Source organism: Elephantulus edwardii, unplaced genomic scaffold (assembly GCF_000299155.1).
Source record: "Elephantulus edwardii isolate Elephantulus edwardi_28Jun2011 unplaced genomic scaffold, EleEdw1.0 scaffold00302, whole genome shotgun sequence".
Taxonomy (NCBI): Eukaryota; Metazoa; Chordata; class Mammalia; order Macroscelidea; family Macroscelididae; genus Elephantulus; species Elephantulus edwardii.
Window position 1 is genome coordinate 843081 of NW_006400052.1, and position 19466 is coordinate 862546.

A 19466-nucleotide genomic window follows, 5' to 3' on the forward strand; every position below is an offset into this window, starting at 1 on the left:
GTGCTGTGTACGTGGGGGGAGGTGACCAGACCCAGGAGCACTGGGTGAGGGCAGAGGGGCCCCTAGGTGGCATCCCTCCTTTATCCTGCCCAACACTGGAAGGTCAACAACAGAAACAGAAAGGTCGCTTAACCGAGTGGGCCTGTAGTATTCCTGTGTGTGGGGTGGGCGGAATGGGCACAGCCTGGCTGAACCCCGCAACCAGGCTTGGCCTGCCCCTGAATGCCATCTTGTCACCTAGGAGTTCCAACGTTGGTTCTGGATTGATTGTGGGGGTCGTAAAGAGATGTGGTTAGAGTGTTGTGGGGCGCAGCCCTGGGAAGCAGGACCCAGGCATGGGGACACCTGGAGGTCAGGGGGTGGGCTGTGGCTACAGTTCAATCTCGAAGGTCTTCTGCAGGTCGCCAGAGAAGGGGTTGGAAGGCTTCTCTGTGGTGGATTTGCCCTCTAATGCTGCCCACTGGGCCTCGAATGGGTCCAGCTCCGGGGCTGAGGCAGGTGCTGGCTCTGGGGGCCAGGGAGCTCCATTGGGGCGTGTGTGGGCCTGACCTCCAGGGGCACTGGGTGCGACAGGAGGAGGGAAGGCCCCTGCCTTCCCAAGCAGGGTGGCTGGCTGGGGCTGGAGCTGGGCTGCTGAGCAGAAGGCATTGGTCACCATCTGCGAGGGTGTGATGCCAACCACAGGCACCCGGGGCATGGGTGGGTAGCCCAGGCCTGGGTAGGCGGGCACAAAGGGGGGCTGCATGTGAGGGGGTGGCAGGAACACGGCCACCTGGGCAGGGGCTGGGTCAAAGGGGCCCATGGGCGCGGGGAAGGGCTGCAGGGAGGGGAGTAGAGTGGGCACAGGGGGCCCCGACGCCGCTTGTTGCTGCTGTTGCTGCTGTTGCTGGGCCTTGGCCGCCTGGGACACCTCCTCCAGCCACCGCTCGGCCTCCGAAGGTGTCCGCTTGTGCCCAGGCTGAAAGGTGGCTGCAGGGGGCACAGAGGGCTCACCCCAGGCAGACGTCCCTGGAGAGAGGAAAAGGGCCATGTGAGGGGCCTGGCGGTGGTGGCCAGAAGCCCAGCTGGGATTTAGGATGCCACAGGTAACTGGAACAGACTGAAGCCAGCCCACCCGCAGGAGAGCCCAGCTCTGCCCCCTGAGCTGTACTGAATGGGCGAGTGCCTTAACCATGCTGGAAACACATAAAGGTTTTGGGGTGCTAGTGGGCTATCTCTCCCGTGTGATTAAATGCCTCTGAAAACCGCGGGAGGGTCAGCTGTGGGTCAGTTCCAACTCGACAGTACACAACCAGAACGTACAACTCTGAGTTTCCGAAGCCTTAAGATTCAAAAGGTTAAGCAGGGCTGACAACAAGCGAGTTCTGGTCTACACATGCTTTTCGATATTTTGAACACTGTTACTGTCTCTGATTGTCATATTTTGAGAATGTATGGTTTTAGGAGTCTGAGATTCTCAGATGGAGGGGCTGTTCTCAGGGAGTATGACTAGCGTGATGAAGTACGCATTTTCTAAGAGTCTAGTGTTCTCAGGGGGCACTGAGAGTTGAAGACACTCTCATGGTTCTAACACAGGCCTAGAATATGGTACTGGTTTCTCAGCGAGGACTCCTCTAAAGCTGTGAGAGTCCCAGACTCCATGGTTTCTAATCGTTAGGCTTAAATACCAGTGGTTCTAGGGCTGCAGGTTTCTAAATTTCTTGGTTCCGAGATATGAAAGTTCTAAAATGGATCCCATCATTCTAGAGTGATCTCATGGTTATAAGGTGACTACATGTACTAAAGTGATCTCTGGCTCTAAGATAATGCTAAGCTTTTAAGACGATCAACTCTATAGCTCCAAGGCGATCGTGTGTTCTAAGGTGACCATTTGTCCTAAGGTGATCTCACGGCTCTAATGTTTTATGGTGACCCATGTTCTAGGTGACTCCACGTTCTAGGTGACTCTATGTTCTAAGTGACTCCATGCTCTAAGGTGACTCCATGTTCCTAGGTGACTTCATGTTCTAAGGTGACTCCACGTTCTAGGTGACTCTATGTTCTAAGTGACTCCATGTTCTAAGGTAAGCTGAGGTTCCCAGGGTGATTCTATGGCTCTAAAATAATCTTGAGCTATTGAGGTTTAGAGGTAAGGAACTGTGCTGCCAACCCAAAGGTGGTGGTTGTTCTGTGCCGTCGAGTTGCTTGTGACTCATAGTGACCCTATGTACAACAGCCCTAAACTCTGCTCTGTCCTGTGCCAATCGCACTGTCTCTGACACTCCCATCCCAATTACCCCAGTCACTGAATCAATCCACCTCATAGAGGGCATTCCCCTCCTGCGCTGTCCCTCCACCCTCCAAAGCATGATGTCCCTCTCCAAGGACGGGTCTCTTCTTACATGTCCAAAGTATGTCGGATGAAGCTTCAGAATCCTTGGCTCCAAGGGGAAGCCTGATTTAACCCTCTCCAGGATGAATCTGTTTGTTTTCTTGGCAGTCCATGGTACCCTCAAAACTCTTCTCCAACACCAAAGCTCAAAGGCATTAATTCTCCTTCTATCCTCCCTAGTCATTGTCCAACTCTCTGACGCATAACATGTGATTGCATGGCCTGTATCAGATGCACCTTAGTCTCCAAAGAGACACCATTGCTCTTCATTGCGATACAGCTTTGAATTTCCTGGCTGCTGGTACCAAGAGTGTTGACTGTGGAGCCAAGCAGACTAAAGCTGTGAACAGTCTCAATCTCTTCACCATCCATCCTGATGCTGCCAATTGGCCCAGTGGTGAGAATACTTGTCTTCTTGACATTGAGCCTCAATCCATACTGAAGACCACAGTCCTTGACTCTCTGCAGCAAGCACTTCAGGTCCTCCTCAGTTTCAGCAAGCAGGGTTGTGTCATCTGCATAACACAATCCTGATGCTGCATTTCTCCTCATAGAGCCTAGCCTACCGGATGATCTGTTCTGTATATAGATTGAAAAGGTATGGAGACAGGACACATCCCTGGAGTACACCCATCCCAGTTTTGAACCATGCAGTGTTTCCTTGCTCTGTTCTGATGACTGCCTCTTGATTCAACTATAGGTTTCTCATTAGCACAATCAAGTGTTCTGGGATTCCCATTCTTAGAGTCAGCCACAGTTTGTTATGATCCACACAGTCAAACACCTTTGCATAATCAATGAAGCACAGATAGACATTCCTCTGGTACTTCCTGCTTTCAGCCAAGATCCATCTAACATTAGCTATAATATCCCTAGGTACATAGTTCAAATCCACCAAATGCTCCCTTGAGATTCACTGGAGGGTCAGCTATGAGTCAGTTCTCTGACTCGATGGTACTCAACAACAACAGCAATGTAATCTCACAGTTTTCTCATGGTGGGAAGATAAGCACTGGTGGCCTAGTGGCAAGAAGATATGCTGCAATCCTAAAGGCACACAGTTCAAATCCACCAACTGCTCCACTGGGGAAGGATGGGAACTCTCCTCCTGTGCGATTAACTGCCTCTGAAAACCCACTGGAGGGTCAGCTCTGATTCAACACAATAACAAGAGGACCCTGTGGCTTGAAACCAAGATTCCTGGAGCCTGTAAGGTAGCTCTGAATGAAGGGGAAAATGAAAGACAGCAGGGTAGCCACCCAGGAGATAGACTGGACTTACCTGTTGTGGCTGGAGGTGGTCCTGGTGCTGGTGCCCCAGCACTTGCAAAAGATGAGCTGATCTGAGTGCACAAAGCATTGATGCCATCACTGTCACTGGCACCAGGAGGCTCCATCTCCGGCACTGGGAAGCAGGGAATGGAATGCGAGTCAGTATCCCAGGCCCTGTTCCAGTCATGCCTTTGACCCCTCACCCTTGGGTGGCCTGCTCTCACAGCCTAGGGTCCTTTTCCTCTCAGGTTCATAGGTCCATTCTTTAGTAATTGAGTCACTAAGGCCACAAAAAATGGTAACTTTGTGAGTATATATGTGACACCTGAGTGGTATAGCAGTCACGTGTACAGTATGACATCCAGCAGCTGACAATGGTGGAGTGGAGCCAGAACCAAGGACCTTAAGATTTGTGTGCCCACAGCCAGGATAAATATTAAAAATGGTTAACAATATATCTGAACTTACTTAAGCACACTGTTATGGATTCAATTGTGTTTCCACGAAGGTGTTGTAAATGCTATCTTCTATATCTGTGGCTATCACCCGTTTGGAATTGGGCTGTTTTTGTTATTAATTAGGCAGTGTTAGCATAGGGTGTGTCCTAAATTGATCTCTTCTGAGACATAAAAGAGATTAAACAAGCTATGGAGCAAGCAGGGATGGGAAGACAGACGCCACTTGAGATCACCAAGGATGACTGTACGTGAGAGCACAAAAGGGGCTGCTGGTGTCCTGAGTGCAGCTGGAGGCCAGGTGCGTGGTGAGCTGGCGTGAGACAGCCAGGGTGAATGAGGGAGGCCGGTTTCTAACACCTGTGTGTGTGCGCAGGATTTGTGGTTTACGAGCGTGCACAGACCCAGCTGTGTTCGGTATGTATTTGCCTCTGGGTGTGTGCAGGACAGCTGAGTGTGAGGCTTTTGAGTGTGTGTGCCAGCTGAGGGTGCAGGATCTGAATGTATGTGAATCTGGGCTTGCTACTTCTGAATGTGTGCTGGCCCCACGTGACAGTGAGGCAGCTGGGTCTGTGGAATTTTGGGGGCACATTGCATTTAAGTGTGCGTGCAGCTCGGGAGCCCGTCACCTCCTGGGGAGCATGTGCTCAGTGTTGGACTGTGCGAGGCCTGCAGGTGCATCTGCAGCAGAGCCGGGGGTGGGTGAGGGCCAAGGGATGCTGCAGGACATGAGCAAGTGTGCGTCATTCTCAGCAAGCTCTGGAAGCTGCTCAACTGTTACCTTTTGGAACAGTCCTGCCTCCTGGATACAGATCGACACCCTCCCACACCAGCCCTGAGGCTGAGAGATGTGGGAGGCTCAGGTTGGGAGCAGGGCAGTGGGGAGGTGGCACACCATACCACCTCCCCAACTACTGCTTTCTCCCGTCGGTAAAAGCACAGTCCCATAACCACCTCTCTCCTGTCCCTTATCCATGGCCGACAAAGCTTTGAATTCATGACATATGCCACCTCTTTCGCGAGCTAGAAGTGGTTTGGTGGCAACAGGATCGGTTTGAGCGGTAGTTTGTGCTCAATTGCTACGTTGATGGTTGGTAGTTTGGACGCACCCAGAGATGTAGTGGAAACCAGACCTGGCGATCTGCTTCAATAATGATCAGAGCCAAGAGAAACCTCCAGGGTAGTTCTATTCTATCACACCTGGGCTGCCACGTGAGAGCAGAATCGGAAATGACTGAATAGCAATGGGTCTGGATTTCTGGTTTCCTTTCCCTTGCTGATGGCAGACATTACTAATCAAACATGTTCCTTTTCCCACTGAGCTCTCTGCTTACTTAGCCAAACCTCCTGGCTCTACAGATCAAATGCAGGAAGAGAAGGCAGGTCTTCTTAACTCCACCACTCCTTCAAACAAACAGAACAATGAGACTGCCTTTCTCCTTGTTCCACTCAGACCCTCCTCATCAATCAGGCTATTTCTTTGTTTTTACTGTCTCTGGAAGGTTAACTAATGATAGTGTGTATTTACTGCCTATGCTCAATCCAATCCCCACAACCACAATTCCTAACTCATCACAATGCTCCTCAACCCTTCAATTCCTAGGCTCACCTTTGCCCTTCACCTCTTGTTTCTTCACTGGTCAACCCGTGGGAGTCTTTCCTCTGACAAACCCCTAGTGTTCCAGCTATTCTCTTTTCATCCTTGCCCAAAACAAACTCTGCTCTTTATCCTTGTGGCGAGCCACCTCTTTCCCTTCTCTTGCTCATGGCAGACATTACTAGAGGATCCAAATACATTTTGCAGCTCTAGTTTCCCTGCCCAAAATAGGAACCCTTAATCCACCATAAACCTTTCCTCTGAGACAGATTTAACGGCTCTACTGGCCAAAGGTTTGGAGAAACTACATGTCACTGTACCTCAGTTTCCTCCTCAGCAAAAACATGGCATCTGTGCTGATTTTCTTTCTCACGAGCAGGCTTCCCTGACACACTATATATTAATACTCCATCATGATTTGTCCCACCCTCATCTACAACAGTGCCTGTGGCAGACATTGTTAATTGATGATGATGTATTCCATCTGCTATCTCCTTTGCCCAGGTCAGACATCAGTAATTGGTGTGTGCCACTTTTCCTGTTTTCCTTGCCAGCAGCAGACAGCATTAATGGATCCCAGTGCACCTCACAGAGACAGAGGCTCACCTGTGCCCTTCACCTGGAAGTCAGTGCGGCGCTGCAGCGTGGAAGGCAGCTCGTTCAGCCTCAGGCTCAGCTGTCTCTTGAAGGGGGAGTTCTTCTGGCTCAGCGCAGGGAACCCACGGAAGGAGCCCTGGCGAACCAGCTGCTCCAGGGGGGCATGGCGCCGGGGGATGGCTGCTGCAGAGGTGCCTGCAGCCACTGGGGTGCCTGCCTCCCCCTTCTCCCCGGGGGAGGTGGTGGCCGGTGTCGGGGACACATGTCCGGGCTGAGCAGGGCCTGGCGCCACAGTGGGGGCAGCTGCTGCCTCTGCTGGAGACACAGAGAGACGACTGGTTAGATACCTTCCCTCAGCATTCAAGCCTGATCATTCCCCAAGGCTGACTTCCACACCCTCAGGACAAGACGGCTTCTGGAGCCTTCTCCTGCCCCAGTCAAGCCAAGACCACTCTCTCCAAGAGGCTGCTGGGGAATCCTCCCCAACCTGACCTGTGCTGTCTGTCTAGCTTACGAGGTTGTCTGTCTGTTTTCCTCTGCTGACTCCACTTGTGATGAACGGACGACCAAAAGAACAAGCAAGTCTGCCTTGGAGGACGCACAATGAGGGTGTGCCTTAGGGCCGAGGGTGGTGAAACTTTGTCTCACATATTTTGGCCCATATGTGAGACATGTATCATCTCACATGTTTTCAGGAGCGGCCAGTCTTTGGAAGAAGACATCGTGCTGGAAAAGGTAGAGAGTCAGGAGGAAAAGCCTCAGCAAGATGGACTGACACAGTAACTGTAACAACGGGCACATGAGAGGGTGAGGATGGCGCAGGGCAGGGCACTGTCCCATCTGGTGTTCATTAAGGTCTGTGAGTTGCAGCCAACTTGGTGGCACCCAAGGACAATACCTAATCCGTACATAAGCACTGTATTGGGTGTGTTCTAAATGCTTTGTAAGATCAAGCAGCAATCCTTACAACACTCAAAAGCAGGCACTATCATTACCCTCATTTCATCAGTGTGGAAACTAAGGCCCAGCAACAGTCACAACAGAAGGAAAAGGGGAAGCTGACCGACTAGGATCTATGCTACAGAAGAGCTGCCTCAGCCTCTGACTCAGCTTCCCCTGTCAAGCTGTCTTCTCACTGTCCCTCCTTTCTTGGTTCCCTTCACACTTCTCTTCTTTCTTCAAGTACCTCCTCCCTTCTCGCACGTGCTGCTGGTCCCTCCAGCCACACTTCATCCTCTGAGGAGCTTTCTAGATTGTTCCAGCACCTCAGGCGCAGATCCCTCCACTCTGAAACTGCTTTACTCTGGGGGGAAACTTGGTCTCTTCTCTTAACAAAGAGGCCAAAGTCCTACCCACCTCTGCCAATACACAAACACACATCCATCCTCCCACTTTCCTCCCTGTTCTCCTGCTGGGGCCTCAGCCGAGCTGCAGCTGAGAAGCTGATGGAATTAAGCTCAGGAGAGCCTCCCAGCCCAGCTTCCACACACAGGCTTGGCCCGGAGCAGTGGAAACAGCCTAGGACAGGAGACAGGGTGGAGCCAGGAAGCCACCTCTGCCTCCACCTTACGGTGACCTCAGGAAGTATCCCTCCCCTCTCTGGGCTCCAGTTTTCCCAACTACTTTTGTTATCTTTTTTTTTTACCCAGTTGCTAGTGAGTTGATTCTGGCTTATGGATGACCCCAAGTGTGTGAGAATGGAACTGTGCCCATAGGCTCCTGGCGGCTGGTTTTTCAGAAAGCAGACTGTCAGGCCTTTCTTCTGAGGTGCCTCTAAATGGACTCAAGCCTTCAACCTTTTAGTTAGCAACTAAGCACTTTAACCATTTCCATCACCTCGAGACCCCTCCCCAACTTTAAAGCTGAGATGAGCATCCCTGTGCTACCAGGGCCTCTTAGATGGTTACTCAGATGAAGAAGTTAATGAGAAATGGTTTAGTATTTATTAAAAGAAAAAAAAATCATCTAGTTAAAACAATTTTGTAAAAGATTGAGACTGCCCATCAATAAACGAATAGAGAAGCTGTGGTATATTCACACAATGGAATACTGCGTTGCATTGAAAAACAAGGAACTCATGCAATATTATTCAAAATGGGTGAGCCTGGAGGACATTATGCTGAGTGAAGTATCTCAGTCACAAAAGGACAAATATTGCATGGTGCCACTGTTGTAAAACAGGACTGACCTGGGGTTGGGGTGAGACTGAGAAAGTTGGGTTCAATAATGTATACTGCATAGAAACAGATGAGGGAGAAAACTGTTTAAAAGGGCTAAGTGATTAGGTATTTTTGTCATGACAGGAGTCCAGAGTGAAGGCTGCATAGTGGAGTGGACCTGGGGGGGAAGGATTGTAAAACAATGAAAGAATTTTTCTTTTACTTTTCCAAAAGGGGAGTGTACTGAGGGGAGGGGTTGGTGGGGAGAAAAGTGCAACAATGAATGAATGGAAATCCAAAGCCTCTGTACATTTTCATTGAAATTAATAATAATTAAAAAACCATATGTGTAATAAAAAAAGAAATGATGTTATTAAAAAAAGAGAGAGACTGTGTCTATGTAAGAGTGTGCGTGAGCACATCAACGATCTTGGGGAAGGTGTAGTCAGGACAAGGTTCAGATCTGTTGTCCATCACGTTGCTGTGACTCGCAGTCTGCTTGAAGGAACATAACAAAACATAAACAGCTTGGGGAGAATTGTTGGTCCTGTGGCCTTAGAAGGGCAGTCAAGGTGAACACGTATAACAAAGCCCACAAAGATGATTATCTACATCCTGCTTCCATGAGTAACGACTGGGTCTTAAAGGATGACCAGCAGGGCTCCCTTGGGCAGCAAACATACTAAAACTGGAACGACACAGAGATGACGAGCACGGCCCCTGCGCAAGGATGACACGCAAATCCATGAAGTGTTCCATATTTTTCTGAGACGGGCTTTTACGAATACGGGGAGTTAGAAGAATTGTCTAGGTTCAATCTGGAAGTAATTCCAAGGCACCACAGTGGCCAGAATGAACTTGAAACTAAAGCTGAAGCAGCAGCAGAACAGAAAACCACTACCTCGCTGGAAGCTTTATTAAACCTGGATGCCTTTGGTCCTTGGACTTTTTAAACTCTTTTGAGCATTTTTAAGTAAAAAGAAACTTTGGCTTTTAAAAGAAAAAGAAAAGGTGGCAAACAGCATTTTAAGGTGCAACTATGGGTCTCTCCCTGTCCTGAACAAAGAAGAGGGGAGAAAAGGAAAAGATGTACAGAAACAATTAGTTCAATGGACTAACAGACCATGAGACCTCAGCTTTCATGACCCTGAGACCAGAAGAACTAGATGGTGCCGGGCTACCACCACTGAGCACTCTCAAAGGGATCATGGTAGATGATCCTGAACGGAGTGAGAAAAATGTGGAAAAAAACCCCTCAAAACCACGAGATTGATCTGATAAAGGCTGGTATAACCCTCGGGACTGTGGTCCTCAGGCACCTTGCTAACCTGGAACCAAACTCACCTCCATGGCTCAACTTTCAGCCAAACAACAGAGAGGCCTGTAAGATGACCAGTGACACTAAGGAGTCAGACCTCCGAATAACCGACCACGTAAGGTGAAAAGGCATTTGCAAAGGTGTTTGACTGTGTGGATCATAACAAACTGTGGCTGACTCTGAGAAGAATGGGAATCCCAGAACACTTGATCGTGCTAATGCGAAACCTATGCTTGGACCAAGAGGCAGTCTTCAGAACAGAGCAGGGAAACACTGCATGGTTCAAAATTGGGATGGGCGTACACCAGGGATGTGTCCAATCTCCATACCTTTTCAACCTGTATGCAGAACAGATTACCCGAGAGGCTGGGCTCTATGAGGAGAAATGTGGGGTCAGGATTGGTGGAAGATCTATCAACAATCTGCGTTATGTGGATGACACAACCCTGCTTGCTGAAACTGAAGAGGACCTGAAGCGCCTGCTGCAGAGTGTCAAGGACTGCAGCCTACAATATGGATTGAGGCTCAATGTCAAGAAGACAAATATTCTCACCACTGGACCAATTGGCAGCATCAGGATGGATGGTGAAGAGATTGAGATTGTTCACAGCTTTAGTCTGCTTGGCTCCACGGTCAACACTCTTGGCACCAGTATCCAGGAAATAGAAAAACGTATTGCCATGGGAAAGTCTTCTGTTAGGGACCTCTCCAGGGTACTGAAGAGCAATGGTGTCACTCTGGAGACTAAGGTGTGTCTGATACAGGCTATGGTCTTTGCAATAACTTGTTATGCATCAGAGAGTTGGACAATGACTAGGAAGGATAGAAGGAGAATTGATGCCTTTGAGCTTTGGTATTAGAGAAGAATATTGAGTGTACCATGGACTGCCAAGAAAACAGATTCATGCTGGAGAGGGTTAAACCAGGCTGCTCCTTGGAGGCAAGGATTCTGGGGCTTCGTCTGACATACTTTGGACATGTTGTAAGGAGGGACCGGTTCTTGGAGAGGGATATCATGCTTGGGAGGGTGGAGGAACAGCGCAGGAGTGGAAGACCCTCTATGAGGTGGAGTGATTCAGTGACTGGGGTAATCGGGATGGGTGTGTCAGAGGCAGTGCGACTGGCACAAGATAGAGCAGGGTTTAGAGTACAGAGGGTCACTATGAGTCGCAAGCAACTCGAAGGCACGTAACAACAAAGTGAAAAGAGCAGCATTTGCCCAAGGAGAGAGTCCAATAACAGGAAAGAGTAGGAGAGAAGAATTAATGGAAATGAGAATTGCAGGAGGGAGTGGGAAAAGTGCAGTTACATTTTGAGTATTGTAATCAATGTTCTCAAACAAACTCTGTATAAATGGTTGAATGAAAAACTAATTTACTTTGTAAATTTTCATTCAAATAACAACAAAAACAAAGCACCTTTCCATTGTTGTCGCCTAAAGTAAATAGGAAAAAGCACTGTCCTAGTGGGAAGAATGCTTTACAATGTGGAGATTATAATTAGTGTCATAAAGCAAAATGTGCATGAATGGCTGAATGGAAAACAAACTCTTCCTCACAAATCATAATTTTTAAATAAAGTGTTATGTCTTGAAACTACAAATCAGTGGACAAATGCAACACAAATCATGTTGTAAATGCTCATTTTATAAACACTCACTATGCTGTACAAAAGAGGAGAGTGCTTTGCATAATACAAAGTACCTAGAAATTTTAATATCCTTTGGCAGTAGTGTAATCTTTTGTAAACCTTGTGATGTGTTTTGACAACATGCTTTACAGATTCTAACATCCTATGAAAAAATGTGAGTTAGAAGGAATGTGGACGTCTTCTCTGTAAACAGTTGAACATGGTATGTGCCCTCTGTCAACTGCACTTTGTAGTCTGTTGCTATTAGGTGCTATCCAGCTAGCTGAGTGGTGACAACAAAATGAACTGCTGCTGCCTTATATGGGTAGTTATTCTAAAGAGTAAGCACCTTCCTGTTTTACCACCAAGAAAATGTGTTACAAATTCTAATACATGATATAAATGATATAATGTTTAATGCATTGTAACGAACTTTTAAAAAGGATTATAACTGAGACCAGAAGAACAAGATGGTACCCAGATATCAAAGCTGACTGCTTTTAAATAAATCACAATAGAGGGTTCTGGATAGAAAGGGGAAATGTGGATAATGACTCAAGATCATTTAAAAGACCAGTGTCACTCATCTAATAGAGACTGGTGGCACCCTCAAGGCGATGAACCCTCGTCAATCTTCAAGTCTGGAACAGAACTCATCTCTGTGCCTCAACTGTCAGTCAAACAATAGCCAGCGGCTCAGTGTGAGAAAGATGGGCTATCTCCTGTACGATTTACAGCTATAAATTTATTCCGACTTGATGGCAATGAACTGAACTGGTTTGTTTTTTGAATGTCACAACCCAGCAAACTGAATTCACAATCCACTAATAGGCATTGATTAAAATAATTAATCATCATCATCCATAGCCCAAGAAGTGGATTCCCACTCATTGAGACCCCGGTTATGAGTAGAGCAGCTTCATGAATTGTTCGGTTGTAACCTCTAGGGAGGAGCCTGGTGGCACAATTAGTTTGGCACTGGCTGCCAACAGAAAGATTGGCAGTCCCAGCAAAACACTGCGACTCCATGGCAGAAAAACTGGTGATCTGCTTTCGTAAAGTCCACAGCCGAGAAAGTCTGATGGCCCAGTCGTACTTTTTCACAGGGCGTCATCTTGAGTCAGGGGCTCATAGCAGCCAACAAAAGGGATCAGGACAGAAGCAGATCGCCAGACCTTTCTGCCGAGGAGCGGAGAGGAGAGTCTCGGAACACCAGGGGCTGCCAACTGCTTCCGCCATCCGGGACCTTCGCCAAACTCACATTACGGCTTCCGCCATCCCGGACCTTCGCCAAACTCACGCCACGGCTTCCGCCATCCGGGACCTTCGTCCAACTCACGTGCTGCATGAGAAATCCCGCGAGGCCCGGACCACCGCCTGGTGCACTGGACCGTGATTTCTCAGCAGCGCGACATTTCTGAAAGCCTTCCCTCAACGGAAACGAGCTTTTTAAGGAATAACACTTTGAGTCTTGCTGCACTTTGTAAACCTGAGTCCCTGCACCTCTGCAGCGGGCCCCAGGCCCGCCCCGCGCCCCGCTCTGGGCAGCACCCACCTTTCTTCTTGTCCGCGGCCTCTCGCTCGGCCGGCCGCCCACCTCCGGACAGGCGGAAGGACCCCTCGCGGGAGAAGCTGGTGCGGCTGGCGTCAAAGGCGGCGGTGACCCCGCATTCCTTCTCCCGCCTCTGTTTCCGCTCCAGGCAGGCCGCGAACGCACAGCCCACCGCATGGCTCAGCCTCTCGCCCTGGAGGAAGAAGCCGGAGGGGTCAGAGTCGCGGTGAGGCCCCCCGGACTCAGGGGGCCTGGCGTTCCAGCCCCTGGATGCTGGGGGCTATGAACATGGTTCCACGACGAGGGGATTACAAATGACAGCCTCCAGTGGAAGAAGCCAGACAGAAAAGGATATACAAATGTTAAAAGGGGTCAGTCTTTGGAAAAAGACACCATGCTTACAAAGGTGGAAGGTCAGCGTTAGAGAGGAGGGCACTCAAGACGGACTGACACAGTGACTTTAACAAGGGGCTCAATATATGAGATGGTGGGGAGGGCACCGGGCAGGGCGGGGTTCAGATCTGTTGTTCATGAGGTTGCTGCGTGTATAATAAGAAATTTGGATGCACACCCATGTTTGTTGCAACTTTGTCCGCAATAGCAAAGAGCTGGAAACAACCCTAACCCATCAACAAAGGAATGGATAGAGAAGCTGTGGTATAGTCACACAATGGAATACTATGCTGCACTGAAAAACGAGGAACTCAAGAAATATTATGCAAAATGGATGACCCTGGAGGACATTATGCTGAGTGAAATATCTCAGTCACAGAAGAACAAATACTACATAGGGCCGCTGTTGTAAAATGGAACTGACATCGGGGTTGAGGGAAAGCAGAAAAGGAGGGGAGGAATGATGGACACCGCACTGAAACAGATGAGGGAGAGAACTGTTTAAATGGGACATATGAATGGGTATTATTGTCATGACAGGAGTACAGACTGAAGGCTGCACAGTGGAGTGGACTTGGGAGGAGGGATTGTGTAACAATGAAAGGTTTTTACTTTTCAAGGATAAAAGTGAATTGGGGGGGAGGAAGTGGGCAGGGAGAAAAGTGCAACAATGAAAGACTGGAAACCCTAAGTCTCTGTAAATTTTCGTTAAAATTAAGAAAAAAAATTTTGGCTGTACTTTGTTTCCAGCTCCTAAGACCAAACCCTCTGCTATGGAGTTCATTCCAGTTTAAGGTCACCCTCATCAAGTTTCCAAGGCTATAAAGCTTAAGGGGACAAGCTGCCTTGTCTTTATTCTGTAGAGTGGTTAGTAGACTCCATCTGCCATTCTTTTTGGTGAGCAGCCAACATGTAACCCACTGTGACTTTAAAGAACTTACAAGTTCCTTGGAAGTGACCTTTAAATCCTGGGCTTTCCTCAGGGATTGGAGTGTATTGGTTATTAATGCTTTGCCCTTTGGACCACATCTGATAGTGTCTATGAAAAGGAGATGACGCACAAATGGGTTGCTGGCCACACCAGGAAGACCAACCAGACATCAGATTCCTTATGCTTTGAGTCAAGTGACAGCATCCAAGAGCTCGGGTTTGGGGAGGGGGCTGGAGATTTAAGTCCAAGCATCTGAATGGTGATCAGTCATACCTCGGGAATAAAACCCCAGTAAATAACTGGATACAAAGCCTCAGGTGAGTGTCCTGGGTCAGCAACACCATGTGCACAAAGTGTGTCCCATCACCTTTGGTTGGTTCTGATTTGTAATTGTTAATTCTAGCATGTCCTATGTCCTGTCCTGTGAGTCATTCTAGTGAATTGTTTGACCCGAGGGAGTCCATGCGGACCGTCACAGTTAGCCTCAGCTGTTCAGACTTGCCTCCTGAAATTGCCTCTTATATCTAAAGTCTTGGGCAGACCTAGCTGCTTGGAGGACTATGCTCTTAATGCTTCCATTTACATCAAATTTTAGAATAAGCAAAACTTAAGTCGGGTGGGAATATCAGAACACTACTTATTTCTTGGTTGGGGTAGGGCAAGAGGGAAACCTTAGAAGTGGTGGTAATGTTTAGATCTTAGTAGGACTCTGTTGCCAGAATCCATACAGTCCTTACAAAAGCATTATGAGGGGGGATATTCCTTATGAATACATTTCACAGATAAAGAAACTAAGGTTTAGATGGAAAGTAAAATCACCCAAGATCACAAAATTGTTATTCTTGCAACAATGAATGAATGAAAACCCCAAATCTCTGTAAATGTTCATTAAAATTAATAACATTTAATAAATTTAAAAAAAAACCCAAATTGTTATTCAGATGAAATATGGCTTATTTCTGTTTCATTACCAAGAAACTGTAACCTACATGGCTATCCCAATTAATATTTAAGTAATTTGATAAAATCCAATGCCTATTCATAATAAAAACATTATTATTATTCATAAAAAAAACACTCAGCAAACTAGGAATAGCAAGAAACTTCCTCCATATGATAAAATAAGTCTATGGAGAAACCCAGAGTTAACACCATTATTTGGAGATAAAACTACCTGGGAAGTAAAAATGTTCTGCAAAATTCTAGCAAGCCAAACCCAGCAACATATGCAAAGGCTTATAAAGTATGACCAAGTGGAATTAATCTCAGGGATGCAAGGATGGTTCAACATTCAAGGATCAATCAAGGCCATATTAATAGAATGAAGGGGGGAACCCCTACGTGTTTATCCCAATTGCTATAGAAAAGTCACTTAATATATACTTATAGTAAAAACACTCAGCAAATTAGGAGTGTCCTGGAACATCTTCTACATGATGAAACTAGGAAAAACCCAGAGTTAATATTCAATGGTGAAGGACTGGATACTTTGTTCCTACGATCAGGAACAAGATACTTTCTCTGCTTCTGTTCAAATCTGCTTATTCTGGCCAGAGCAATTAGGCAAGAAAGACATAAAAGGCATCAAAATAAAAAAGGGACAAGGAAAAGACGACATTGATCCTGTATACAGGAAATCCTAAGTCCACAAAAACACTATTAGAGCTAATAAATAAATTCAGCCAAGTTTTACTATACAAGATCACCACCCAAAAATCAATTGCATTTCTATACATTAGCAGTGAATACTTTTAAGATAACATTCCCATTTGCAGTAGTATCAATAGAATAAAATACTTAAGAATAAAGTTAATCAAAGAGGTGGAATACTCATGCATTGAAAACTATGAAATATTACTGAAAAAGGTAAAGGCCCAGATAAACAGAAAGACATCTTCGTTTCTAAAGTGACATTCCTGCTCTTTAGCAAGGAAGTCTTTGGCAGCATATCTGCCCAATGCAGTATGTCTTTTTGATTTCTTCACAGCTGTGGCATAGATGGATGTTGATTATGGATCCAAGTAGAATGACATAATTGACAACTGCAGTCTTTTCTCCATTTATCACGATGTTGTCTATTGGCTCAGTGGTAAGGATTTGTGGGGTTTTGATGTTCAAGTGTAATTCACACTGAAGGCCATACTAGTCTTTGATATTCATTTGCTATAAATGCTTCAAGTCTTCTTCACTTTCTGCAAGCAAGTTTGTATCATTTATAAATCACAGAAAAACCTTCCTCCAATTCTGATGCCACTTTCTTCTTCATATTGTTCAGATTCTCAGATTATTTGTTCAGCATCCAGATAAGAAGAAACGATAAACGCCTGTCACACACCTTTCCTGATTTTAAACTCTTCAGTATCCCCTTGTTCTGCTCAAATGATGCTTCTTGGTCCATAAAGAAGTTTTGCATGAGCACAAAAATTAAGTGTTCACCTGGGGTCCCCATTCTTTTCAATGTTAATATTTTAGTATTATCCACATGGAAGAATGTCTTTGCATAATCAATAAAGCACAAGTAAACATTTATTTAGTATTCCTTACTGTCAGCCAGGAGCCATCTGATAACAGCAATGATATTCCTCATCTGAATCTTGAATTTCTGGAAGTTCCCTTTCAGTGTACTGTTCTCCTATTTTTTTTTTTATTATTAATTTAGTTTATTTTTCATTTCAATGACCATCTACAGAGATTTTGGAATTCCATTCATTTATTGTTGCAAAAATATGGAACGCTTCACAAATTTGCATGTCATCCTTGCGCAGGGGCCATGCTAATCTTCTCTGTATCATTCCAATTTTAGTATATGTGCTGCCGAAGCGAGCACTGTTCTCCTATTTTTTAATAATCTTTAGCAGGATTTTTCTTGTATGTGATATTAATAATATTGCTTGATAATTTCTGCATTCTATTGGCTCATCTTTTTTTGAATGGTTATAGATAGGGATCTTTTTTAATTTAAATTTATTATTAATTTCAGTAAAAATTTACAGAGACTTTGGATTTCCATTCATTTATTGTTGCATTTCTCTCCCCTCCCAACCCTCCCCCCCAGTACACTAACCTCATGGAAAAGTAAAAGACAAATTCTTTCATTGTTTTATAAACCTTCCCCCAGCTCCACTCCACCATGTAGCCTTCGCTCTAGACTCCTATCATGACAAAAATACTTAATCACATATCCCTTTTAAACAGTTTTCTCCCTCATCTGTTTCAATGCAGTATACATTATTGAACCCATCTTTCTCAGTCTCTCTCCAACCCCAAGGTCAGTCCTGTTTTACAACAGTGGTACCATGCAGTATTTGTCCTTTTGTGACTGAGATACTTCACTCAGCATAATGTCCTCCAGGGTCACCCATTTTGAATAACATTGCATGAGTTCCTTGTCTTTCAATGCAGCATAGTATATTCCATTGTATGAATATACCACTGCTTCTCTATCCATTCATTTGTTGATGGGCACTTGGGTTGTTTCCAGCTCTTTGCTATTGCGAACAAAGCTGCAACAAACATGAGTGTGCATCCAAATTTCTTGTTTCCAACTCCTTGCTATTGTGAACAAAGATGCAATAAACATAGTTGTGCATATATCTGCTTGGATGTCAGTTATGGTCTCTTTGGGGTATCAAATGGTATCTCTATTTGCAACTTTTTGAGAAAGTGCCATACCGCCTTCCACAGTGGTTGCACCATTTTACACTCCCACCAACAGTGAATAAGGGTTCCAGTTTCTCCACATCCTCACCAGCATTTGTTGCTTGCTGTTCTATTAAATTTTGCTATTCTGACTGGAGTGAGATGATATCTCATAGTTGTTTTAATTTGCATCTCTCTTAGAGCTAGGGTATTTGAACATTTCTTCATGTGCTTGTTGGCCATCTGAATGTCTTCTTCGGTGAAGTGTCTGTTCATTTCCTGTGCCTATTTTTCTATTGGATCATTTACCTTTATCTTGTTGTGGATGTTGTTATGTGCCATCGAGTCGTTTCCAACTCATAGCGACTATGCACAACAGCTCTAAACCCTGCTCTATCCTGCGCCAACCGCACCGCCTCCGACACACCCATCCTGATTACCCCAGTCACCGAATCAATCCATCTCATAGAGGGTCTTCCCCTCCTGCGCTGTCCCTCCACCCTCCCAAGCATGATGTCCCTCTCCAAGGACCCGTCCCTCCTGGCAACATGTCCAAAGTATGTCAGACGAAGCCCCAGAATCCTTGCCTCCAAGGAGCAGCTTGGTTTAATCCTCTCCAAGATGGATCTGTTTGTTTTCCTGGCAGTCCAGGGTACATTCAGTACCCTTCTCCAGCACCACAGCTCAAAAGCATCCACTCTCCTTCTGTCCTCCCTAGTCATTGTCTGTCCTCCAAATTTCTTGGCATTGATGAGTGAGCAAACAAATCCAGGACTGCCTCTGTGATTGAAATATCTCAACTGGTATCCCATCAGTTCCTGAAGCCTTATTTTCCCCCCAGTATTTTCAGTGCGGCCTGAACTTTTCCCTTCATTTCCATTAGTTTTTAATCACATAACTACTTCTTGAAAGGATTCATTGTCAGCCAATTTTTTTAGTACAGTGTGACTTTGTGTATTTCTTCCATCTTATTTCATACTCATTTTCCACTTTCTCAGAGTTCTGGTGGCATAGTCCGTAGGGAAATGCACTGTTAACCCAAAGGTGGTACCTCTCTGAGGGTTCAAATCCACTAGCAGCTGAGAAGGAAAAAGATCAGCATCTGTGTATTCTGTCCATCTTCTTTTATGTTCTTTAGGCAAGCAAAAATAAAAACCGAAACATTACTGTAGTATTAAAGAAGAGCACTGAACGTGGACTGCTTAAAGAACAAACATCTGCCTTGGACAAAGTGCGACCAGGCGCTCTTTGTAAGCAAGGTAAGTGAAGCTCTGTCTCACCAACTTTAGGCAAGTTGTCAGAACGGTCCAGTCCTTGCAGTGGGACATCATGCTTGGAAAGGCAGAAAGTCGAGAGACCCGGGAAGAGCAGCCAGGGGAACGCATGCCGCCACCCGCCAGGGGAACGCACGCCGCCGCCCGCCAGACCTGGGGAACGCCGCTGCCAGACCGGGAACGCAGCCGCCAGACCGGGGAACGCCGCTAGAGGGACCCGGAAGAGACCCGGGAAGAGCAGCCAGGGGAACGCACGCCGCCCCCCGCCAGGGGAACGCAC

At 46.5% G+C, this 19466-nt stretch overlaps 1 protein-coding gene across 1 annotated transcript in view; it reads right to left on the reverse strand.

The window, feature by feature from the left end:
- Positions 1–370: 370 nt before the first annotated feature.
- Positions 371–19466, reverse strand: part of NUMBL (numb homolog (Drosophila)-like) — a 43437-nt gene continuing 24341 nt past the window's right edge. Inside the window, exons 7-10 of the mRNA XM_006900902.1 lie at positions 12953–13142; positions 6301–6606; positions 3653–3775; positions 371–1008 (exon numbers count right to left, since the gene is read on the reverse strand). Of these exons, the coding sequence (XP_006900964.1) occupies positions 371–1008; positions 3653–3775; positions 6301–6606; positions 12953–13142 (1257 nt within the window). The remainder of the gene's footprint in view (positions 1009–3652; positions 3776–6300; positions 6607–12952; positions 13143–19466) is intronic.